The sequence below is a fragment of the Melitaea cinxia genome, chromosome Z, assembly GCF_905220565.1.
Source record: "Melitaea cinxia chromosome Z, ilMelCinx1.1, whole genome shotgun sequence".
Classification (NCBI taxonomy): Eukaryota; Metazoa; Arthropoda; class Insecta; order Lepidoptera; family Nymphalidae; genus Melitaea; species Melitaea cinxia.
In genome coordinates this window covers 14691050-14718728 of record NC_059424.1, presented here as the reverse complement: position 1 = coordinate 14718728, position 27679 = coordinate 14691050, and the positions used below count along the sequence as shown (strand labels likewise).

The 27679-nt window shown below is 34.1% G+C and overlaps 1 protein-coding gene across 1 annotated transcript in view; it reads right to left on the bottom strand.

Annotated features, from left to right (window-relative positions):
• Positions 1-2457: 2457 nt before the first annotated feature.
• The window catches only part of LOC123668425 (dynein axonemal heavy chain 6), a 61494-nt gene continuing 36272 nt past the window's right edge, over positions 2458-27679 (bottom strand). Inside the window, exons 50-68 of the mRNA XM_045602157.1 lie at positions 27144-27269; positions 26431-26591; positions 26043-26184; positions 25376-25561; positions 24815-24987; positions 23899-24079; positions 22939-23118; positions 21866-22099; positions 21144-21290; positions 20575-20765; positions 12514-12715; positions 10572-10812; positions 9464-9664; positions 8696-8937; positions 8103-8393; positions 4217-4369; positions 3738-3935; positions 2964-3084; positions 2458-2728 (exon numbers count right to left, since the gene is read on the bottom strand). Of these exons, the coding sequence (XP_045458113.1) occupies positions 2499-2728; positions 2964-3084; positions 3738-3935; positions 4217-4369; positions 8103-8393; positions 8696-8937; positions 9464-9664; positions 10572-10812; positions 12514-12715; positions 20575-20765; positions 21144-21290; positions 21866-22099; positions 22939-23118; positions 23899-24079; positions 24815-24987; positions 25376-25561; positions 26043-26184; positions 26431-26591; positions 27144-27269 (3600 nt within the window). The 3' untranslated portion in view covers positions 2458-2498. The remainder of the gene's footprint in view (positions 2729-2963; positions 3085-3737; positions 3936-4216; positions 4370-8102; positions 8394-8695; positions 8938-9463; positions 9665-10571; positions 10813-12513; positions 12716-20574; positions 20766-21143; positions 21291-21865; positions 22100-22938; positions 23119-23898; positions 24080-24814; positions 24988-25375; positions 25562-26042; positions 26185-26430; positions 26592-27143; positions 27270-27679) is intronic.

Sequence of the window (27679 nt, the reverse complement as noted above, 5' to 3'; positions counted from 1 at the left end):
TCAGTATTTAAATCCCTGATTAACGAGTCTACTGAAAGGGATATTTTGTACACGTGTACACTAGAATTATTTGTTAATCAAAGCATGAGTAATCTCTTGCGCACAATCGTAATTATTACAGAAAATACAAAATTTCTTTATACAAATGTTAATGGGAGGATAGGAGTGTCATGTATATTGTATAGTCATACTTTAAAAAGCGTACTTAGGCTTAACATCTGCAGTGTTATCTAAAACCAAAGTCAATTTTCGTTTTATCACATGGCTTTGAAGCTTTAAATTAAAAAACTCATTATAACGGACCTAGTGCAATAACATTGTGTCATGGTTACAAAAACCCCAGACAGCAAAATATATATGCTATGAGTATAGTCTTACATGACGACTCAAACGAAGTTGCATAACATACTAGGCGTCGCCGATGCGTGATTTGACCACTCATCACTTCAGCCTATCGCAGTCCACTATTTGACATAAGTCTCCTCAAGTTCGCGCCAGACATGGTGCGAACTCATGTGTGTTGCCCATAGTCACCACGCTGGATAGGCGAGTTGGTGACCGCAGTACTGGCTTTGTCGCACCGAAGACGCTGCTGCCCGTCTTCGGCCTGTGTATTTGAAAGCCAGCAGTTGGATGGTTATCCCGCCATCGGTCGGCTTTATAAGTTCCAACCAGTGGTAGTGGAACTGTGTTATCCCTAAGTCGCCTCTTATGTCACCCACGGGAAGAGAGGAGGTGGCTATATTATTTACTGCCGTAACAGCAAAAAGTATTTAGGAAACTTTAATATGTTATTTTGTTTTATATAATGTTTCAGAGTAGACTTAAGAAAAATATTCGAAAACGTTTCTTGTATTTTTTTAGTAAACAATAATTTGTTGATTTATAAAAGTTTCGTAGATTATTTTTAAATCCAGCGACAAACTTACTTTTATTATATTGCAAAAATAACACAAATGATAAATAATTATTTTATTAAATACATAAGTCTGTGACACCAAATAAATATCCTAATTATTTTTAAAGTATTAAAAAAATTCTTAGTCTAACATAAAAACTTTAAGATCGTAAAATCTATGACTAATTTTCGGAAGCCGTGACATATTAAGGCTTCAAATGAAGTTAAACCGTTTTTATCTTGGAATAATTGGTTTAACGAAATGTAAATAATTATTACAATTAATTAGAATAGGAAATGCTCGGTTTATCTATTTGTTTTATGTTATTTTTATTTTTCAAATAAAAATATGTGGTATGAAACACAAATGTCGAGTTTTTTTGGAGTTACGAACTGTGGTATTAATTAAACTGGTAATAATTAAATAGCAACTGCAGCAAGTATTCTAGCAAGTAGGTGATGAACCCGTTTAGTGTTTGGCAGGTTACATTACCACTTGCAGCGCCTTTAATATGAAAAAAACGACTTGGTCTATGGTACCCCGTCGGAACGAACTTCCTTTCGCTTTTTGGTAGACGTTTAATGTACAGTTATAATTTAAACTGTAACATATCAAGTTAACAGAGTTAAATTGAAAAATTTCTATGAATATATATTTGTTTCTATATAATGATTTAATGTAAAGAGTATATGTAAAACGCACAAAGGAGTTCACAGAATAAATAATAAAATTAAAACAAAATTAAACACTGAATGATGTAGGATAATTCAGTCGCTAACAAATAAAAATTTAGGAACTGTATAATTTTTATTTAATTAATAATATTTTTTATTGTAGAAATTAACTTTATTTATCATTTACTATTAAAATAAAAAAGTTAAGATAGATGTAATCAACCATTTGAATGACAGTAATATTTGGTTTATGGTATATGTAGCTCATGTTTAATATGACACACATGTTAGAGATCTAATTTTAAACTACAGCAACAAGTGTCGAGAAAAAGTCTTGTTTCGCTTTTTTCGATCTCGCTCCCATCCCTCTCAGTGCGTGTACCGCGCGATAAGGAACTTCGTTCCCAAACATAAATCTGGGGTATCTAATATATAAAATTCTCGTGTCGCGGTGTTTGTAGTTAAACTCCTCCAAAACAGCTTCACCGATTCTCATGAAATTTTGTGTGCATATTGGGTAGGTCTGAGAATCGAACAACATCTATTTTTCATACCCCCAAATGTTAAGGGTAGTTCAACCCTAAATTTTTTTCTTTAATTTTTAGATAAATTATTAAATTTATATTTTATTATGATTTGGCGTTGAAAAATACATACGACACTAAATTTTCACCCTTCTACCACCAACCCCTATTTTTAAAAAGCGTTTAGCGGCAAAACAACGTTTGCCGAGTCAGCTAGTACCTATACATATAAAAATGGATCGCCGAAATGAATATCCAATATTACTTACGAACGACTGCATCAAATTTGAATTTCCGTTTTTCGTGTTCGTTGTTGCCAGGACAAGGTTTGTATAAACGATAATTAAAAAAAAATACACATTCACAAAAAATAGGAGGAGTATAATATAGAACAATAGATGTCAATCGGTGATCTGTGTGAGCAGTGCCGTACCGCGTACGATCCAGAAGTCTGCATGCATGTCAGAGGGAAGTCGTACGGGTAGCACGAAGTTAGTACTGTGGCCTGTTGTTGACAGTGTTCCGGCTCGTTCCGCTGTCTTGTACAGTGGGGCTTCGTACCGCAGGTCCGGCTTAGGAAGCGATAGAACCGGCTTGAACCATACCACTGGCAGCGGGGGATTCATTTGACCTAATACAAACACACGGGTGCTTTGATCACGCACAATCATAAATCTAATTGTATTCTTCAAAAACATTTAATATATGGCTGTTTCGTCGACGTTATACTATGGCTAGATTAATACGGCAGGTAGGTAAAAACAAAATGATTAAAAACAACTTATGTTTATGAACACAATAGTTAGTGTTTGGGTTGTTTTAAATTTAGTGGTTTGTGGAGTATAAATAGAATAACATATTTATACCTGGTAATGCATCGACTAGCAAGTTCTTTGCGGGATCCCAGCGTCCAGCGTCAATAAACAATCCGTGAATGTTGACACCGTCTTCGGGCTTTTCTAGCGAGTCGAAAACACTCGTCTCCTCCTAAATTTATTTACAAACGCTTTTTTTTAATATAACAATTTAACCAAGGACATTAAATAGATCTAATCTACAGCCAAGAATGTTTCGTGGTTTTGATTTATTTTTATTTGATAAATAATCCATAAAGTTTATCAAAATTTTACGCATACGTATTTAGCCTGTAACATCTTACTGTCGAGAACGATTGGGGCTTAATCTACCACGCTGTTTTAATGCGGGTTGGCGGATATGTTCCCGACTATGAGTAACGATCGCTATCAGGTATTTATGATAATACCTGGGACCGACGGCTTAATGTGCCCTCCAAGGCACGTTGGGAAGACCTACAAGGACATCCAAACCGGACAACATAGATAGATCTTGTACAAATAATCATCCTGAGCGGGAATCGAACTCGCAAACCGTCGGTGTTTTAGGCAACTACTCGTACCACTACACCAGAGCGGTTGTTGAATATATATATATATTTATAAATATATAATTGATAAAATTCTACTGAACACTAACTACAGAACGTGCTACACAAATAGTATGTATAATATTCTTGAAGAGTGGTAGGTACAATTGGTGCATGCGAATAGATACCGTTCGTAATACATTTGTTGGTGCCTATGTACTCGGGCTTGAATTGCCTACCATCAGTGGAAAATTACCTTCGTCTTCTTCTTGTTCTGCCGGTAAACATCTTCCTGCGAGAGGAAGCAGCGTAGAGGTACAAAGTCGAAGATTAGAGCGTCGATGGGTACTCGGTAACGACGGGCGTACGCTTGTAGCGCGCCAGTTAAGAGACCCTGCGGGAAGAACAGCCCCGACACCCAGCTACTGGCCTGCGCGCCCTCTGTGAGCCATTGCTGGAAATTATTACACAGACATTTTTTTTTAGTGTACGCATAATACAACTACAGCAACGTACACTATACTACATAATATAAGTAGGTCTGTAGGTATATGCTATTATCGTCAAAAATACAAAAAAAATTAATTGACCGAACGTCTTGATTATGGAATTATTTCAGTTGGGCGTCTGGGTGTACTAGTTTCATTTATCGGGATTTTATAGGATTTTACAGCAAACTACACAGTTAACAAATTTTACATATGGTAAGGATATATTTACACATTAAAGTCAGACCTCAATAAAATCGATACGAAGTGTTAAATCATGAATCCAGCTTCCGAGAGACTTGAGCGAGTTGTAACCGCGACGGTGCCACATCTCCGGCACCTTGTTATTGAGGAAGGAGTTGAAAACCTCTTCGTACGCTTCCGACATTACCACAATACCCTGGAAATTATTTGAGGCCTCAATTTTTACTAGCCAATTCTCTACTAACAACTATTTTTTTTAACTTATAAGTTTTCAAGCTTTCAAGGTCACTATGAACACTTGATTCAACGGGAATTACCGTTATTATCCATTTTGAAATTCACGATATTTCGGTAACTCTGAGTCCCATCGAATGCAAAGTTACGTGACCGATAATAATTTAATACTAGTGGTCGCCCAGAGGTCGAAATGCGACCATAATTAAGAATTTAAATTAAAGAAAACCAAAAAAAAAAAAAATGAAAATAAAGAACCTTTTCAAAAAATTTTCAATTTGACTACAGACTTTGACAATCAACAAAACAGCATGCATGTGTGCGTCAAATACACGGTAGTGTATGTAATGCTTTTTTTTAAAATGATTTAATATTTTTTTTTTGAATAATTATAAAAAAATATTAGCATTCTGCACTCCTTCTCTATATACACAACACATAAACTAAAGTATGCGAAATTTCATACTCCTCCGTCCACGCAATTTACGTCAAAAGCGGTACAAAGTTTATGCTTCACGTATTAATATATAGTTATTAAATTTATAAAAATTCCTAAAACATATTCAATTAATCATAAAATATTACAAGGTGGATTGGAGGATTTCATGTTTATAGTTTTGTTTTTATATCACTAAGTATATAAAAAAAAAACCTAAACTATTAGATATTGTATATCGAAACAGGACTGGAAATAGTTTAATTGAATTTGTAATAAAGCATATTTTCATGAGTCTTGACTAGTCAGTTGAATAGTTAATATTTATTTATTAAAAATTAAGTTAAAATGGCGGCGCGAGAGTAAATTGTGTATCTTACTATCGCGCCGCTAATGTGCATGAGTTCAGATAAAAAAAATTGGGAAGCAGATAGCGAGCCTTACATACGTCACCTCAAAATACATATTATATATTAGTTTTCGTCGTATTTTATAAAAAAAAGTTTGCAGAACTTTCTAGTAGAAGTATTCTAGTACGCATGCGTCGGGAAGCTGTGAGCGGTTGCATCCGTACAAGTATTGGCATATTGAAATTGCGTTTCACTTATATTTTTTATCTACCTAGTCGTAGTACATTCGAGAATCAGATAGAAATACGCATGCGCTCTGCAACAGGAGTAATGATTACTTATATTATATAGGTCATACCTACATACATCGGCAATAAAATAAGCTCTCAAACTATTAATGCAAGTGTGATGTCTCTTGTAGGTGTGTGGAGACTGTATTATGCATTAAAACATTTTGGTCATGTAGTACGTCGTATTGATTTGGATTTGGTCAGTGGTGGTGGTAGTATGGAATTATACAGGATATTTCTAGATTGTTTTAACGCATGCGCAGCACTGGATTAAGTCTGAGCTTAAAGCTACTATAGCAAATTTCAAAGTGGAGAACTAGATTTGCATTATATATGTATTATAAGTTAGTTTGTAAAAAAAACCTTAGACGCTCGATGACATGATCAATTGTAATTCACGATCTTAAATATGAATGGAACTTACATCTGTATACATCATTTACATCTGTAATACTACGTTTTGAAAGAAAATCTAAGTACACAGTAGGCCTTATTAAAGAAACTTACATGAACCTACAGATTTATAGATACCCAGATACCTTCACTTACTACCTTCACTTTTGAATCTTAGGTGGTAAGTAAGCAATATTTATTAGATATATATTTATAACATTTTTATTTGAACACAAATCTGTTATATACTATATTGAAGTAGGGCACATCGGGATATATCCTGCTCAAAGTCTAGACCAGTCCGCTTGGGGAAGAGCCTCATCCTTACAGAAGATCACAGCTAAATAGTGTTCCTGTGGTAAGAGGTCAGAGCTCCTGGGTAGGGTCGGCAACTCGCTTGCGATGCTTCTAGTATTGCAAGCGTCTATAGGCTATGCTAACCGTTTACCATCAGGTCACATCATGGCACGCTTGTCTGCCCGACCTAGTCATATTAAAAAAAATAGAGTGTGGGCTTAAGATCGCAAGGCAAAAGTGAAAATTTTTTCCTAACTCCCTTTTTAGGAAAAACATCACAATTACTTCACATAAATTATATATCACTTTATAGATCATTGCTTGCTGTGATCGTCGCACGGGTATTGCCCGTGTGAATTATTCGCACGGTTATTGCTACTTTATAATATAATAATAACTATTAAATTAATATTGACTATTATTACGTATTAATTGAAATTTATTACGTATTAATACTAAATACAGTGACACAACAGTGAAGAGCAGCTGACTGTATCTTTCTCGCTCGGGTATATTCGGCGGTCCCGAGTTCACCCGATTGAGCCTTTTACCTCAGAGCCTGACGGATCAGCCTAATTTACTACCTAGGAAAAAATGTGTCTGCGGTGTGCCAAAAGAAGTTTTCACTTCAAAAAAACTAGCAGAACTTTACTGGCAACATTCTTTATGGTTCAACTTTATTACACGTATTCGACAGCTTTAAACTTTATCTTTATTTTTGGAAAAAGGTAATCACCTAAAGTGTAACAGTCATTCATTTACGAAAAACATCTTTCAATCATATAAAAATTCAATTCCAAAACTCTAACTTTTGCCTCCATCTTCTTAAAATTAAGAAATAAATACATATTTTATTGAGAATTTATATCGGAGTTACTTCTTGCTTAAAATGTGGGGCAGTCCGACATAAGAAGTATCAATCACACATAAGATCACACTTAAATAATATAGCTATCAAGTGGTATTACATTCGTGGGGTAAGATAGTCTCGTGGAACTCGTGAAGAGGGTTGAGGGCAGGGTTGTATCGTGATTGTGATGCTCCTGATGTTGCAGGCGTCCATCGGCTGTGGGAACCGCTTACCATGAAAACGCCGTAGTTGTAAAAGTACAAAACAGCATTTAAAATAAAGATGAAAATTAAATTGATGGCAAGATACTGTTAAATTTTTAATATTATATTAATATTATGTGCAAAGTAACATAGAGAAACATAGCTCGACAATAAATATAGATAGCCTGTAGATTATTCAATAACTAAAACAAAGATTTTAACTGGTACGACGATACAAACCAGTTCATAGCTTGTCAATATTAATGTTTGGACCAGATTAAAACTTGGCAGTTTTGTATTAGATAGATTAAGAAGCAAAAAGCTTAAAATGATACGGTGACACCTCATACGTATTCTATGTATATTCTCGTATGTAGTGTGTTTAACCCATATAAGAGTTACTTTAAGTTGTATCGGTTTTTCTATTTATTTATTATATGGTTAGATTTGCTTGCCAACAGGCTTCAGAGACCTTATTTCAATGGCTATCACTCCCTGGTTTTGTTACTATCCAGAACTGTACATGTGTGTAGGAGGTCAAGGGCGTTTCATCTGGGCATTAAATATGCTGTTTACACAAACGATTGAGTGTGCAAACTTTGAATTTAACTTAAACTCTAAAGACCGGTCCAACCTCTTGCTGCTATTCAAATAGTTATACACAGTATAACGATATTTAAACAGATAAAAATTGTGACGTCCTTTTTTTAATTTCACCATCAAAATCTTTTCTGAACTAATTAGCAGATAATTTTAGGCAGCAGCCTGTTATTTTGGTGGAATACCAATTTGTGGTGACCGGTTTTGAAGGAGCTGCCCAATATTAGTTGAGCATTCAACGATAAGACCTATGCCCTGCAATTTTTCACAGCTTACCTTAATCGCTTTCTGTAGTTCGTTGAGCGAGGCGTGTATGAGAGCGAGTAGAGTGTTGAATCTATCAGTTTCGTGTAGTAATACAGTGGTGAGAGAGTGGAGCTGGCCAGCGTCATCTGGCGTCAGCAGATCAGGGTGGGCCTTTGTACGGTCCACTGATTGAACAACTGCAGCCCTTGTTTGTTCACAAATACGCCATACTATCTGATCGGGAGTGTCACCACCCCCCGTACTTCCAGACCTAGGTTGGACGTCTACTATCGTCTTTATTAATGTGCTTGTTTCTTTGTGCTGTAAAAAAATCATCACTTTTTCAAGACAAATTATATTCTATATAAACTTTAGTTTAAGGATATAACTATATCAACATATTTTTACTGTGAATGGGGACATCTATGATTTACTTAAGAATAATAAAAGAGCTGCTACAAGAAACAGCCGCGCAAAGAAGAGTTTTTTTAGTTAGGGACAGAAAATATATACTTTTAAACATTATTATAATCATATTCTCTTGCTAACTTTTTTGTTAGGACTACGGCCGAGTAGTGTATAAAATTATGAAAAAAGGAAAGAAAAAGTGAAAATAAGGAAACCTCATAAGCAATATTAGCGTTCTCGTGCATTCCGAATATTTCCGGGTCCTCGATGACAGGTAGCGTATCAATGTAGTCACGAACGGCGCTTAGTTTCTCCAACCGTGGGCAGTAATAGACGCCTGACGGGGAATAAGTGTAGCCCTCATCTAGCGTCGCCGGCGAGAAGAATTGCTTAAGGATGGTGGTCAAGCAACGTTGATCCCACATGTCAGTCACGCGACCGCCGTACGTTATCTGACCTTATCGACCAAAGCAAATTGAGTTGGCAATTTCTCATTTCAATTTTGTATAGATTCCGTATTAATAAAAAACGAGTGTGCTTTAGACCACAGAACTGAAGTAAAGAACTCAATATGTCGGTGTATATGAGAGAAAGAGAGAAAGAAAATGTGCGCCTCTCTTTTGCCCCTACAGTAGTATAAGAAACGTAACTCTTTCTGATATTCTCTGTATCTTCACTAACTTATATCTCCCTCTCAACTTCCGTTCACCTCGTCTGATCACACTTTCCGTAACGCTCTCGTCACGCATTCACTAGCTTACTCCCCAAGTATAGCGTAAATAAAGAAATTCTACTTCGAAAACCGTATCATAAAGAAAACTTATTTGTTTTAATTTTACCAATTTTATGGTCAACCTTATCTTTTCGTCTCACAGTTATTTGGATTATTATAAAAAAACATATATCCACTAAAATCAAGTTGTTTTGATTCAAAAAATGGATCAATATGTTATGAAGCAGTGTTATATGAATATTAAACTCACTAGTAATATATTCTAAGGCGTCCCAAGGCACGTGACCTGATTCGCAAAACATTTGTAGGTTGAGCATGGCGCACTCACGGTCGCTATTGTTAAACTCGTAAGTTATATTCCAACCGAGGGGACCAAACTTTTTTCTCTCTTGTATGATCGCGTGGAACATGCAAATACCGAACAGCATTGTTCGCCAGTCTTGGCCCAATACTGCAATAGTAAAAGCATACCAAAAAAGATAGATAAGCAGTTCAGAAATTAATAAAAAAAAAAAGAAAAAAAAAACGATAAAGAAAAACAGTTCAATAATAAAATAGCAACCCTTTAAAATTAAAAACATGAAGCGTTTGGGCGAATGATAAAATTATAATTATATTTTATTTCGAAAATGCCTTACATCATTTAGATAAGGCATTATTTTAATACTCTTCAAACTGCTGGATCGATTTTTACCAAACATAGCTTAGAACTATCCCAAGAAAATGTGTAGAAGGAGGTCTATTCGTTCGAGACCCACGATGCTACACAAACAGACGCACAGCCAGACATGTCATCAAATTTGTAACACCCCCAACATGTTTTTGCGCCGGGGGGGTTAAAAAGTAGTAAAAAAGATATTTCAGTTACATTTGGATGTAGCCGTTCGAGTACCGACAATCACCTAATTACATCCTCAATTGTGTGTCGACGAACTTCTATTAAAGCTATTATTGTCAATTATTGTTCTCAATCAATTTAGACGATAGCTTCTTTGACTTCACTCGTAAACAATCGATTGCACTGATCAATTGAAAAGTGCACTTTTAATTGCTACTTTTTCATAATATTAGAGTCAAATTAATATACATATACAATTTTCATCATTATATCAAACTATATTGATTTTGCAATAATCATTATATTATATTTTAGTATTTTTATTGGACGCTTTGGTGCAGAGGTCACAGCACTAGCTTGTACTGTTATGTACTGGCCATATAAAAGTTTGCCGACAGGTTGGCGAAAATCTTAGTTCCCCAACTAGGTTTTTCTCCAACCGTTGTTGCCGTTGAGTGTGAAGCGTTCATTAGTTTGTTTATTATTATATAAAGACAAATAAATGATAAACTGAATTTACCGTTATTTTCAAAGAAGTCATCCTCAATCTCTATAAGAGCTCTTTTAACATTTGCTTTGAGTCCTTTAGGTGGTTCATTAGTAACCTTGACAGAATTCTGAAGTACTGAAACTGGGAATTTTGGGGTCGGCATAGAGCTCAAAAACAATCTGAATTCTTCGTGGAGACTCGAGGGGTCACCGCTCATGTTGGCGACTATTAGTTCAAGACTTAACATCCATGACGCCGCTAAGTGACAGTTCTGTTAAAAATACCAATTAGATCCTTTATATCTATTTAGAAGAAATTAAACCTAACTAAATTATTATATTTAATTTATCAAACTTGAAGATACATATTTTTTATTAAAAATGTGAAAGACTATGGATAAGAAGTTCCTTATCGCGCGGTACACGCACTGAGAGGGATGGGAGCGAGATCGAAAAAAGCGAAACAAGACTTTTTCTCGACACTTGTTGCTGTAGTTTAAAATTAGATCTCTAACATGTGTGTCATATTAAACATGAGCTACATATACCATAAACCAAATATTACTGTCATTCAAATGGTTGATTACATCTATCTTAACTTGTTTATTTTAATAGTAAATGATAAATACAGTTAATTTTTACAATAAAAAAAATATTATTAATTAAATAAAAATTATACAGTTCCTAAATTTTTATTTGTTAGCGACTTAATTATCCTACATCATTCAGTGTTTAATTTTTTTTTAATTTTATTATTTATTTCGTGAACGTCTTTGTGCTTTTTACATATACTCTTTACATTAAATAATAATAATACTTGATATTTTACAATATAAATTATAACTGTACATTATACGTCTACAAAAAGCGAAAGGAAGTTAGTTCCGACGGGGGACCATAGACCCCTCACGCCGTTTAACGTACTTAAAATAGTTCTAGCGTAAATTTACACTAGGATCTATTATGTTAAAATTTACACAACATTCGTAACTCGTAATTCGTGTTCTCATCTCTTACTCTACACACGAACAATTTTTATAATACAATGATAATAAATAGCAACTGAGCTTTTAATTATGCACTACGGTTTCTGCGTCCGCAGGCAACGGTGTTGACAAGTGATAAGATACGACATTAAGATATATAAAAAGTTGTAAAAACGCAAACAAATTTTTGGTTATTGAAAAATATAGTTTAACCTACATACACGCTCATCCACTCTAAAGTCAGTACTTAATGCCGGTGTCGTAAGCTGATATTTTTAACCGACTTCCAAAAAAGGAGGAGGTTCTCAATTCGACTGTATTTTTTTTTTTTTTTAATGTATGTTACATCAGAACTTTTGACTGGGTGGACTGATTTCGACAAATTTTCTTTTAATCGAAAGGTGGTGTGTGCCAATTGGTCCCATTTAAATTTATTTGAGATCTAACAACTACTTTTCGAGCTATATCTAATAATGCGTTTTTACTTGACGCTTTTTTCGTCGACCTACGTTGTATTATACTGCATAACTTTCTACTGGATGTACCGATTTTAATAATTCTTTTTTTGTTGGAAAGGAGATATTCCTAGTTTAGTACCATGATAAGGAAACTAGGATCTGATGATGGGATCCCAGAGAAATCGAGGGAAACTGTTGAAAATCCGCAATAACTTTTTACTGGGTGTACCGATTTTAATAATTTTTAATTTAATCGAAAGCTGATGTTTGTCATGTAGTCACATATAAATTTCATTGAGATCAGATAACTACTTTTTGAGTAATCTTTGATAACGCGCAGTTACTTGAGTATTTTTTCGTCGATCTACGTTGTATTACTCGTCGATGTAATTGAAGTCGGTTTTTTTTCGTTTGCGAGCAAACACAATTATACATTTAAATATACATATACATAAGCTTATAAAAATTACACGCAGACTCGAGGCCGTAATCGAAAACTAGTCAAATAATTATTTTTAATAAAACATACCTGTAAGAAAACCCAATCGCCCTTCGGTTTAGCGTTATTTATCAATTTTTCCGCAACGGGACCTTGTCCTTGACCCAAAGATATAGAATGTACTCTGTCTCTCATGCCCATTTCAGTTGCGAACTTTTGGAAAGCGCCGAAAGGGTCCGACCCGGTACTCAGTACAAACACTAGAGGAATTGAACTAGCTGTATCAGCATACCTACAAATATATTTTTTACTTACCAGAAATACGATACGAATTTAATACTATTACTTACTACTATTCACTATTGAAGATGAACTGTTGAGTCCTTAGAATAACGGCCATTTTCAATAATCTGTCTGTGGTTTTGCCTACTAGTGATCGGTTTTTGATGCAATTTATATGGAGTTTACGTCACAATTCTATATCTAGTAATCAAAATCAGAGATAGAGTATTGAAAATAGCCGCCAAAGTATAAAAAGTAAATATTGTTCATTTCAAGTAAATAATAAAATATTTTGAATAATAATTGCTTATTTAGTTCAATTTGGAACCAATAGTCTACCTACTATCACATTTTATTTTGCGGTTACCAAATATGTTTAAAGCAAATACACTTCTCTACATAGTATAAAACAAAGTCGCTTTTTCTGTCCCTATGTCCCTATGTATGCATGCTTAAATCTTTAAAACTACGCAACGGATTTTGATGCGGGTTTTTTTAATAGATAGAGTGATTAAAGAGGAAGGTTTATATGTATAATAACATCCATTAAATAGTGGAGAAATACTGTTATTTTTGAGTTATCTAATGTGATGTCGTAAATAATTACATTTTTTGCGCTTACATTGCAAACGCAGCCTGAACCCTACGAGATTTATCAAAATAATGTACTAAGTACTGTACACATTGAAAAGGTCTACAGAAAACTCCGCTATGGTATATGTCTATCTCTTATGGATATCCCACAATAACATTTTTTTGTCATTTACTTTTTACAACAAATAATGGCTAATTTTCAAAGCGATTTTAACCAATACAGCATTAATCCTTATCTAATTAAATACCTTAAATACATTGTTGATTTAATATAGGTCTATACGGCCCTTTATAGCATATGATTTAAATGAATATTTTCGAAGATATTACAGATCTAAAAATTGCGGTACGTAGCGTTTGCAGCAGTTCCGATCGGCTTTTACTCTAAAGTAAACGCGTGCGGGCCACGGGCAGTGTAATGAATAAATCAAAAGTATTCGATCCATTTTAATCATTTTTTCAGTGAATGACATAGGCTATAATTATATTTTATATCTGTGCGAAGCCGGAGCGGGTCACTAGTAAATATATAAAATAATATATTTTTTAAAGATAACAAAATTAATGTAGGCAAGGAAACTTTGTTGGTGACATCGCAGTAACGTATTCATACAACTAAACATCCTTCGATTAGAAGATCATCGATGAAATAATAAAACTAAATTCAATACAATGAAATATTGCCCAATTTGCATTTGTAACTTTGTAGTATGCTATGTGGAGGGTGGGTTGTCAACTCGGGGTGCACCCTGCACCCTGCAACACCCCACCGATGCGATGTGGTAGACTCGTCCGATACAGATTTCAGTTCTCTCGCTGTACCGGCCGAAAAGGGTTGGTACGGCAAGAGACTCAATAAGCACCTAGCAGCTAGCTGACTTTATATGATATCTGGTATGCCGTATGCGATTGTTTTTAAAATGATTATTACAGCAATATCATTTAAAGCATATTCTTATATTTAAGCTGAAAATTATTTATTGAAAATCCAAAATATTAAGTGATTTGAGGTTAGTGTTTATATATTGTTTGTGTTTTCGTGTATTTCTATGCTACAAACATATAGTTTACATATTTAATTAAGACGGGTCGAGTTTAATTATGAAAGTAAAATATAATATTATTTATATGTATATATTAGAGCGTTCGTCTCCTAACTACGTTCCTTCAAATATATCTGTGTGTCTTATAGATCAGGTTCATAAATCATGAATAAAAATTTTGTGTAAAAAGTAACACGCGGAACAAGTATATTAAGTAGCTCGTCTATCAAATTTAAAAATGTTTTTGCATGCTTTGCATGCTGTCATTGTAACTACTTTTTGTTTAATTTTATTTCTGTTCTGTTGTTTTTTTTTTCTTTTTTTTTACTACGTAAAAGTGTTTGATTATATGTATGCAAGAAGTAATAAATAAATTAATAAATGTTCTAATTTTTTTTTTGGCGCTAAGCGTGATCTATTACACCAACAGAACCTCCCTTTTAAGGGAACGCAGTTAATTGTCATCGAACACCCTATAATGTTTCAAAATAAATAAATTAAAATGATTTTTATCAAACAATATAACGTATATTTAATAATTATCCCGATGTTAAGAAAATAATAATTTACTATTTTAATAAAATAATTATTACAAATTGTTACTAGCTCGTATGAAGTCGTTTGTTTCTTTACTAATAATTTTGTATTGTTAATTTTTATCAATATTTTATTATATTATTCTAAAATTAAAATTGGCTTTTTTAACCGTCTTTAATAAGTTGTTATCGAGTTGATTAAACCCGCGACGAGGTAAATCAATAACGCGTATCTCAGGTCCCTGATATTCTATTAATAGTCTAGACGGAGTGCGCGAATCGATACAGCCTTCCTAGCGTTCATAGGACCGGCTGCTGCATATTGCACTCACTCTTTGCACGGTTTCGGATGGCTCGGACGTCAGTTATTAAAGTGCACTTTGAAATTTTTACATAAAATAAATTGAGATTGAGATTTTTAGTTAATATTTCAAACGTTTCTTAGCTATTATCATTGCGAGTTTAGAAGATAAAAAATGGCTACAGGAGTGAATTATGGTGATATGCATTTCGCTTTAAAAAACGGTATAAACATGCCGGCCGTTGGGTGTAAGTATTATTGCATATATTTATGAACTATTTTTCTTTCCATCATTCATAAACGGAATTTAATTTCAGTGGGCACGTTTCGCCTTAGTAATCAAGAGCTCATGTATCAGACTATTGACCATGCTTTATCGGCCGGCTATCGTCTTTTCGGTAAGTGGTTAAACATCAAAAAAGATGTTTAAAATTCTAAAAGTTATGTTTTTGCCATATTTGTAGATACAGCCGCAGACTTCGGCAACGAAAAATTGATGCGTGAAGCATTTAAACAGCTGTTGCCTAAACATGGTCTGACGCGGGAAGACTTGTTCATAACAACAAAATTGCGTATGTATTCAACTATTATTTGTTATTTTATTTATAGCAAGGCTACAAATGTAATATAAATTTCACAGCTCTACATTCAAAGGGAGGCAAATTCGTTTCTAAGGCTTTCGAAAAGTCCTTAGAAAATTTGGGATTAGACTATATCGATATGTACCTAATCCATTTTCCCGGTCCTCCCAACTCTGATACGAGAAGCACAAAAAATGAAGCTCTTCGAGCGGAGACATGGATGGCGATCTCTAAGTTATATGACGAATCAAAAGTACATGCGATTGGCGTGTCGAACTTTACCCTCAGGCATTTAATGCAGCTAACTGAAGTTATGGCCGTTGGCCCCATGGTCAATCAGGTGGGTAACGGTTTATTTGTAAAACATATTTTGGTATATACAGAACCTAATTAACATATTATTTTAGATCGAATGGCACCCCTACTACTATCAACTGGAGATGCTACAGTACTGTTGCGAACATAACATCCGCCTTCAGGCGTATTGCTCCTTCGGCGGCTTATCGCGTGGCAACCGTAATCTGATGGAGGACGCTGTCGTGAAAAAGATTGCCAACTTCTACGATGTGACGTCTGCTCAAGTACTATTGGTGTGGGCACTACAACGTGGAGTTGCTGTTATTCCTAAATCATCAAAATTAACTCATCTCAACGAAAATAGGAATTTAAACTTCAGGCTCTCTGAGAAGGATCTCAACGCTCTCGACGCTCTGAGCCTTAAAAATAGAAAATATGCTTGGGATCCGACGGGTATCGCCTGAATGGCAAAGTTGTATCCTGACGTATATCTAAGCATGTCAGGGATACTAATATCTATAAAAAGTGTAACTAACTTTTCTCCGTGGTTTATGTTTACGGTACCACACTGTCCGGTAGTTATACCTATGTATTAATACATAAATTAGAGTTTCAATATTGCTTCACATTGTTTCACAAATTCGTTGCCGAGTTTAAACTTTGAAGACATAACTTTGAAACTATTATATCAAAGTAACTAACTAAATGCGATCATATTATGCTTGTTGTGTAGCCTCGATGTGTCAGTGTATAGGGTAAGATGGTACATTAATTTGTATTACATTTTGTTTTCGTAAGTTTACTGACTCATTCACTTTGTTAATCGTTTATTTGAAAGTTCATCTTGTTTCATTTATAATGTAATTTTTCTATTCCGCCTATTGCGACATTTCACATGTGATACTATGGATAATTTAAAAATTTATTCTTAGATATACTTAATTTTAAAATTCGACCAACTCTTTAAAAACCTGTTGGGTAATATTATTGCTATATTTTTTTAAAATCTTTACAGATTTCTAAACGTAACAAATTTAAGTGATATTGTTATTTATTTTATAAAGTTGCATTTGTTATTCGTATATTTATACAAACAGCAAAAACAAAATCTCTTCTTCATACCTACTTATTATATATGTTCTATTTATACTTTTTTAATTAAGAGTTATTTTACTTAGAGTAAAGTTTTAAACTAAATGTAATAGGTGTTGTGTGACAACTATCAATGTGATTATATTTAACCGAAATGTGTTAGTTTTAAGCAAATTATAATCGACTACAGAGCTCTCCCGCTCAGGGTAAAAGGATCGTCTCAACTATTATAAGAATGTAATCCTATTGATGTGTACCTCTCTATTTACTTCAATAAAACTGTATCCACGTGTTGTCGTTTTAGTTTTATTTCACCCGAATCCCTCATCCCGAATTCATTACAGCACTATAGCGAATTATTTTTTTATATTTTATTTGAAACAGCGATTGTTATTCGGCGAAAAATTGATAAAATTTGAAATGTACTGCCATGCGAAATAGTTATGATGTTGCATACTAAAAATTAGTTAAATATATTACTAGCCGTAGCTAGTGATGAAATTATGCTGATGATGATAGATAGCAAGCTAATCTGTGAAAGTGAATCTTGGGTTATATGTTTTATTTCTGATATATAAAAACATACATTATTAAAATGTCCCAATTTATATTATTACGAAATATCAAATAATTTTTAAATTTCAGTTTCAGTGATGCCACATTCTACAACTCACTATTTATTAGCTAACACTATACACATAAAAAATACACAATTTTTTATTAAATATAACGTTCCTAAATATTTAAGAACAGTTAAGATTTTTAATTTTACAAGCTCTAATAAATAAATTAAAATAACCGGTAATCCTCGTCCTATATGGAGAAAGAGGCCTATGCTCATCAGTTGGATGTTACAGGTTGAATGCGAACAAGTACCTAATTAGGAATAATGAATTAAATAATGAAAATAATTGCTGAATTCTGACGTCAAATATTTTTCATAATTATATCGAACCTTTTTTTTACAAATTTCAATACAAAGCTTGTCCTTACAACGACGAAAACAAAAAAATAATTCTCTAATTTTGTGCAATCTTTCGAAAGGTATGTCCGTTCATACATACATACATTAATTTTTAATATATATTTTTTACATGATAACAAATCAATACAAAATTGCAACATCATACACATTTTTAAATTTGCGTTTCAATGACAACCGAGCATAAAATTCAAATGAAATATAGTAAATAAATCTATATTATTAAACAATGGAGTATCCTCGGTGCCTTTCTATTTAAATGTATATAAATGATACCCACGATTGCGCCAACAATGACATCATATTATGCTATGCTATTGACACAGCTATAATCTTTTGTGGTATCTTATGGTCAGAGGTTTTTTCTGTAGCTGAGTTGAGGATGAAGGAGGTGTTATAATGGCCAAGTTATAACTTTATAGACTTTGAATATCATAAAAACAAAATTTATGCGTTTTTATAAGATCGCTGTTAGCGCTCCTAAAGGCTCTTTCAAAATTAAATCACAATGATGTAGTGCTGTGAATTATTACAAGTACTGTGATTGTCAATATATTAGAAAAACAGGAATATATTGAATAACTCGGTGCGGTAATCGAAAAAAAACTTTATTTTTTAAAGCACACATTTCGTGCTTGTCAAAAAGAGTTTATAAAACAGTAAATGTTATGAGGTAGCTCGGACCCTCAGCATTTTATTAACGCTGAGCGTCAGAGTATCCTTAAAACTATTCTACACTAAGCCAGTCCTTAATAATATATTGCATAAATTGCTGGAGAAGTGCTGTCGCGACTTTCATGATAAAGGTTGAAAGAGCATAGCGGTCTGTACTCAAAACTATGTATAAGAAACCTTTCAGAAAACCTACAAGACATCTATATAATGAATGCGAACTACTCAATGTTCGCCAGCTGTACATACTCGTATTAAGGGGGTGATAGACGTGCGAGTAAGTTCGCGAACTTGTGGCTCGACGACCTTTTTCGCTAGTGTACGCGTAAGTACCTTAAGTACGCGTACTTTAAAACCGCCAAGTAAGTTCGTTAGCGATCCGACAAATTTGAAATTTTGCTCGTAACTCCTTCGCTCGTGCGTGTGGCAGCACTGCGAGCCGCGAGCCGCCAATTTTAACTGACTTCCAAAAAAGAGGAGGTTCTCAATTCGATTAAGAACCTTAAAACTTTTGACTGGGTGGACCGATTTCCATGATTTTTTATGTCGTGTGTTCCCATTTAAATTTGATTGCGATCTAATAAGTAGTTTCTGGGTTATATATAATAATGCGTATTTACGTGACTGTTTTTTCGTCTACCTACGATGTGTTACTTGTCGATGTAATTGGAGTCGTTTTTTTTAAACACGTGTTTCACTAGTCCGTGGATGCGGAACGCTAGTAGGTAGTAGGTAGGTGTAGGTATTTGTTATTTTTATTACTTTTGATTAAGAAATTACTCAAAATGAATGGTTTTTAAAATGTAATGATAATGTAATAATAATAATAATTGTTTACTTGCAAGAACATGGTGTTGAAGTTGTACAAGATTCACATTAGTATAGTCCAAACACGTTCTACCATACGGTGTGCAAATATAAAATATCAATGTGGTTCGATACAATATATTTTTAACATTAAGTGTAGATTATTTATCATTGAATTATTTATACATTAATAAATTATTTATAGATTATCGATATATTTTATAATTTCGTCTTAAATATTTATACATTATTAATGGTATACAGCACAGAACAAATTATAAAACAAACAAGCATGAAATATAATCAAAGAGGCCAATTACGACCATCCATCCGTTTAAATTAACAAACGTGAAAAAAAATAGGAAAAACAAAAAAAAAAACAAACAAACTTATTTTCATATTATACCTATAAATACCCATAATTAATATGTTCCTTAGATGTTACGTTTAATTAACTATCTCTACGGTCATTAAATTAATATCCTAAATTCCGTAATACGATACAATTCGATAAGTGATACGATACAATTCCTAAGTAACACAAAGCTTCTCCTGTCGACGACATCGCAATACAGAATGAGTAAGCTTCACGTGTGTCACCGACGTCGAGCCCAGTAAGTTCGCGATATTAAAACCGCGTATTTAAGTTCGCACGTCTATCACCCCCTCTGTCAAACTTTACCAAAAAGTGATTCATTCCAAAGACCTCCTAAAAAACCGTATAATAGGTACACATAGTTGACCTACCTAAAGTCAAAACATCCTTCTCCTACCATATCTTGTTTAGTTAGAAAATTATCGTAAATTAACTTTATTGATTTTAGTTTATAATAGCGATTCGTTATTGTAACTGGTACCCACAGAACAGGCTTGCCTAGTTTCGGGCTGCCAGATATTGCAATAATTGTAAACGTTTTGTTTTCAATAGATATTAATAGTTTTTTTTCAATAAGACAATACTCACAAGGTATTAAGCTGAACTGTAGGACTCTCTATGAACACAGATCCCAAGCTCGTGCTCACGTACTGGGCGATGGCGAAGACAAGCTTTTCTTCTTTTAGACATTTTATTAACATTAACTTTTGGAACGGATCCAGTGCCTCGTCCCAATTTATCTTCGGAGATGATAAATCTTTTTTGTTTATATGAATGTCCTACAATTAAATTTCAAAACCGATTGTCGCTAACTCTATTATTTATATGTAATACGGGATATTTACCATGTTTAATGAGCTCCTACTTAAACTTCTACCGAAATATCGCAAAACAAAATTACCAACAACTGAGATGGTATATAAAAAGTTTATAATAATAGTGATACCAATTAGTTACATAAAAAAATGTACAAATACAAACGTATCGTCGGAACAGTGCAAAAAAAATGTAAATAAAACTTTATAGGCGTAGGTGTATAGAAAAGGGGCCGGGTAGGCAGTGGTGGGCACGGCCAATGTCTAAAATTGTAGTACTCCCGAATGTTGGGTTACCGATTAGATTTTAAAGGCTAGATACACTGTAATACGCCATATTACCAATGAAAAAGTGCCCAGCTTAATGGGAATCTTTTTGAGACAGTCTCCAGCTAGACCTGCGAAACTGCTATCACTGTCTTCCAAGTAATTAATCGTGAGCCACATTTGCTCCGTGAGAGCTTCTATCGCTGGTTTTTTAGGCGGCACCTTTAACGAAATATTTTAAAATAGAATATAGCTATGATTGTTAAGGTCACATAGAAAATTATCATTAAACCGTGTATTGTAGACATATTAAATATTTCAGCAACGGGCAGTATCTGTTTACATGTACAAAATGTAATTATTCTCCATAAAGCCACGACAAGAAAAGTAATTTATATTTCGGTGTCTTTTTATTTGAAAAATAAAGGTTCGAAACAATTCCGAAGTAGATAGAAACTTCCATTTATTAACATAAAGAACAAAAGTGCTGAACTTTGAAGAAAATATGAAAAATTAAGCTAACACACTATTTATGCTGATAATATGCGACGTTACTAAAATTACATACAGTTTTGAGTTTTAATATGGCCTATACTCATATAACTATTTTTTTTTTCACGAATCAACTCAATTTTAACACTAAATTTTCCAAATAGAACGTTTATGAACTAAAGTTGTTGGCTTTAGTTTTTTTTTTTTTTTTACTTTTTAGAAGCCAAAAATTTATCCGAGAAGCACTTTATCCCTTTATGAATTTTATTTATAAGATTATGGTTAGGTTATCAACAAGGACATACCACTTTAGCGCCAGCAGATCCTCGCAGGACAAAGTTCCACTGGTGCTGGGAGACGAGCCCACCGTGCAGGTATATCGCCACGTTCAACAGGAAACTGAACACAAGCTTGTGCCTCACGAACAACCCACGAGACACATTCCGGTATACAGACAGTGTGATCTCGCGATGGAGAATGTCCAACCTGTGTTCGAGGATGTCGCTCTTCTCACTCTTTTCTATCACTTGGTTGAAGACCTGAGACGATAAGGAAATGTATACATCTAACTAACCAATTGTTTTTTCTTTTATTCTACACACGGTCGTCTGTTCCTAAAGTAAGCAACTTAATGATTTTGTTTTAGGTAACAGGCGACTGATATATACAAATATACTACATTAAAATACAAGATTTAAAGTTCGCTTGTTCTGAATGCCTTTAAATTATAAGTACTTTAAATATAGGGTATATTCGGATGTAAAAACACCACTTTTTTCTTCTAAATCCACCATAATAGGACAAAGTCAATCTTAATTGTTAATGTATTGTTATTAAATTAAGAAAATCGGATAAGAGAACATTTTAGTGTTGGATTATTTAAATTAAGAAACCTTTCTCCATTCTACGTGACATTGGCGAAATCATCTGTGCTCATTTGCACCATCTAAAGCCATTAACCCTAAAGAAGAGACCTTTTTTAAAAACGCACACAAACTGACTCCCAGTAGGATGTGAGTCTTACGAATGAACATGGAAGCACTAAATACAAATACATAAACCTGATTTATCGCATGGCCTATACCGAAATTTGCCAAAAGTTACTGTGACCACTGCGCCAACCAGTGAATAAACATTACTCTGTCATTACAAAGTACTGACAATACGGAGATGTAAACTGAAATGTATGTCGATCACTGTATAAATAATTATAACAGCGTATCTTACTGGTGGTATGACTCTCTTGTCCTATGAGCAAAAGGGTATATTATATTCTAAAATCAATTCTTCCAAAGTCGAGTGTCGTGTGCGAGGGCACATAAATTTCTGGTCCCGCCAAACCTATTCCTAAAAGCTAAATTAAGAACAACTAACTTACCTGATTGAAATACTTCAACGAGAACTGGTACATAGGGTCGATGTCTGCCAGCTGTGCTACTGCAAAATACAGAACGGCGCCCCTCGTCGCCACCGTGCGATACTTCTCCCTGGCCGCCGATATCCTGATCTCCGTCGCTTCAGTTTCTTCTAGCCTGGCGTTTATTATCTCTGATGTTTCCTGGTCAACGAGATGTTTTGTTATAGAGTGTTGTATCTGTGGTTTTCATTAATTAAATATCTGATCAAAAATTAATTATTTTAAAATAGAATATTTTAATTATTCCAAGGGTTCGCTTTCTAATTAACATTCATAAACAACATTTCTAATTAAGTGTTGTTAAAGCAACTGTATTATTCTTATGGTAATCTCTCTCACAGGTTTCAAATTTAATATACACTATATTAACGTACTAAAAATTAATATTTTTTTCTTAATATTTATCCCTTACTATAATAAAATTATTTAAATATGTTCAGTTTTTTTTGTTATTATATTATTTTATAATATTTTTTTCATAATATTCCTATCTTTTTTAAGCATTAAGAATCTATTTAATATTTTTATTTGTAGCTCGCTAATGGAATCACAGTAGAGCAAAGATTCATGTCTCTGATAAATCTTTTATTTTAGCTTATTCACAATTGAGCAGTATGGTAAAAGACATTTTGTTACCAGCCCTTCTTGAGTGTTATTATAACGGTTACGTCTGTTTATTAAAAACAACTTTCTACGACTAACTGGTTCATGTTAAAAATAATAATAATAATAATCATCATCATCATCATCACTTCAGCCTATCGCAGTCCACTGCTGGACATAGGCCTCCTCAAGTTCAAAAATAATCACATTAATTTAAATACCTTATAGAAGAAAAATATAAAAACATAATGATCTTAACAACTTCACCGATTCAATACCATAATTATCAATGATTTACTCGTATTAATAATACTATACCTTGCTCTCGTTGAGGGTTTCTATCAGTTCCTCATCATCCAGGATGTTGCCGGACGACGCGTAAAGTAGCCGCAGTATCTTATCCTCTATTTCTAACAACGTCGCCTTGTCGGTATTTATGCGCACGATCAGTTCCGACCTCTGTAGCTCTAGATCTGGTCGTTCGAGGCGTACAACATCTCTGAAAAGTAATAATATTAATTATTAGTCCTTAATGGCTAAAACCAATAAAATATGAAATAGCATCTAATTACTTGTTTTGTATTTTTTTTATATAACTTGGTCGACAAACAAGCATACGGCTCACCTATTGTAAGCGATTACCATAGCTTATAGATGTCTGCAAAACCAAGAGCATCGCAAGCACGTTGTTGGCCCTATCCTCAACCTCCACCAGCTCGGTCACCTTACTAACCAACAGGAGAACAACATGGCTTGAAAGCAGTATTATTTGGCTGTAATCTTCTGTAAGGTACTCCGGTCGGGCTGCTCCAAAATGGAAATTTTCTGCTGTGTCCTACCCCAGTTAAATTGTAACTTGTGAGATATTAAAAAATTCAGGTAGATAGGTTTTTTATTTGTCATTATGTTTTAGATGAGGTAAGAATATTTGATTGGCCTTATACCACTAATTAAAATTATAACTGCCGACGTTGAAAACATCTTCATACCCCTAGATTTTTCTTTTTATTAATTTTTTAGTTTATTTGCTCAATATTCCCGTTTTTCGGCACAGTCGATTCTATAAGGTCGATGAAAACTCCTTTGTAGAGTGCCTTGCCCAACCTTGCTCCGATTGCTAATTCTATGTTTCAATTATTACACAAACGTACTTAGTTACTGTATCAGATAAATTGAACCACGTATATCTACAATTACTACATATTTCTTCAAACTAGGACAATAATTTATTTACGCAAGCAGCTGATCCTCGAGTCCAGAGAGCGTGACAGTAAAATTAACTAATGTGACTTGTATGCAGATCTCCGGTAAGTAGTGAGGGTTGGCCAGCTTCGTAGTCAGGTACAGCCGAAAGTTGGTGTCGTACTCGATGTCGCTATCGCCGAGGTGGATGAGCAGACGACCCGCCTTAAAACAATGATTATAATATATAATAATAACGATTTTCTTTTAGCCTGCTCAACCTTTTTAATAGTCGGGCCAAACGGGGGATTCATGTTTTTACGGCAGGCCACTGACAATTCCTATTTTAAGTGCCCTCAGGACATGCGCAATAAAACCCCGATGTTAGGAAATCAAATTAATAATTAATGTTTATTTATATTAGGTAATGTATACAATTGTTGTTATTATTATACCTGTGACCCTGAGCGTTCTAGCCGAGTAGACAAATATTAATTACTTTAAGATTTATTACTTATTATGTTAAAGATTAAATAATACATATGTCAAGTGACCGAATGATATTTCTAGCGCAGACTTTAATATATTTGGATATTGAACTGTAAAATTGTACCTGTAAAAATGTCTGTTTGAGAAGCACGGGCGCGAGGGTGGCTTCCAGCGTTTCACCCAAATCCTCTATGAGCATTGGCCAGCCCAGTCTAATGCAATTTTCTAACATTCGTAGGTATGCGGGATCGTTTAACTTCGTTATCTGTATACCGTTGTCGCGCTCCATGTTCTTTATCCATCTATTCGCCTGATATGTGAAGTATCATTTATTTATTATTTATGCTTTACTGCACAATACATTATTTATTCTTACAAAACTTGTGTCTTTCTCTAACAGTCAACCTAAGGACTTACAAGAACGGATGTTTGTAGGTGTGTAAAATTATTGAAAAAAAATTAAAATATCGTCAAGTTTAGACGACATACAAAAATAAATAAATTATCAAGTAAGTACAGTCTATTCGAGTTAAAGAAATAGTGGGAAACTGCTGTCATTTAAGTTAACCACGCCTACTGACCAATCAAATTGTAGTAAATTAGAACACATGTTCCAATTGGACATTTAAGGCTATTCCGACAGGTGCTCGAACTTAAAATTTAATTGGTCAAGGGCTTGTTTACGCAACAGCGTTAAGTCACTATATTTTTAACGCGAAAGGACTATACACTTGCAAAAATAACGGGTTGAAAGTTAATTTACAAAATAGAACTTTAGCGTATAAACTTACCTGTTCTTGTGGATCGATTGTGAGTGGCCATCTTCCGGCACGAGTTACCAGAATACCGTTCTCAGTAGAGACGGCGTCGCGCGGTAAGCCTTGAGCGTTCCAGGTACGCACCGTGTACGAGTCCGCCATTACAGTTATTAGACTGAAAATAAAAATATCTTGTACACTTATGTGTTTGAGTTTATCGTTGATTTTTTTTTTAATTATTAACAAGTAAAAGTACCTACATATCTATCAAATATTGTTGTTTGGACATAAATCAATTATTATAAACTAAAAGATTAAAATTTAATTGAAGATTATCCTCAAAGGTACATCACGTAACATATTTCTATTCTATTAGCGGACAGTTTCCTAAAATATTGTGAAACTTTCAAGCGATAGTTACTCAAAAGTATCTGACGAAGGTATTTCTAACTCCTGACACTGTTGAACCCATTTAGTTTCTAGTTCGCGACGGTAATGCGAAGGGAAGGCGCCAAAGTACGCAATACAGCCCGACGCTATTATGATATCACCCGTTGTGCATTTCAGTCTGAATGTTGCTGCCTGGAAATAATAAAAATCCCCAGTTACCTTTTGCATGTATAATTGTGTGTATATAGTAGTCTTCCTTCGTAGCAAAAATCAAATTTTATCAATCCATATAAATAAAAATTATTGGCATTATTGGAGGTACACGTGTAACTTCTAAACGACTGCATCAAATTGTATATATTTTTTGGACGTTTATTGTCAGGACAGGGTTTGTGTAAAATAAAATTAAAAGAAATAGCGATACGAATTATTGTTACGAAAGTGAGCAGCTTTCTCATCACACAAAAATACAAAAATATAGATATTGCTGTTACTACAACTACAGCTTCACTATTGTCAAATTAACGTTTTACATTTATTCAGACACAAACACAAACAGTACACAAATCGGTACTCGTGAAGGTTTACGATACGATATGATTCATCCTGTAACATGCCACTGCGGGGCGCCTCGAAGATAAGCCTCTTTCTCCGTGTAGTAGAAGGATCAGAGCTAATCTAAAGCGGAAAAAATATTTGTACAAATACAAATATCCACCCAAGAGCGGATTTAGTTAACTTTACCTTAACGCCTTCCTCCCAACGCGTTTTCTCATCTGCTAGAGCCTGAGTCAGTTTGCCTGCCCGCATTAGCCTAGCGGCAGCCAAGTCTACATCCGCCTGTAGCTTTATTCTCTCTTCTTCAACAACCTGTTACAAATTTATGAATAAATTAATTTGAAAACAGCTCTTCAAACATTAAAAGGGTTGGAGCTTAATCCTTCATGCTCTACTACTACGGGTTTGAGGATAATGTAAACTGTACTGTTAGATAAACATCTTGTAGGATTTGAAAATAATTTATTTGCATAAATTATATGACTAACGGTCAAGTTTTTATGATAACAACAAAGACCGACGGCTTTACGTGTACTTCGAGGCGCAGTGAGGAAACACATGAGGATATATAATATATAGGTACATCCCAGGAAGAAATGTTTTATACGCTGTAAAGAACTCACTATAGACGTCACCACGGTTCGCTTAAACGGAATATAGAAATCATCATATCAGAAATTTCGATCTAGCGGGAACATCGTTCCATAGCTTAATTGGCTAGA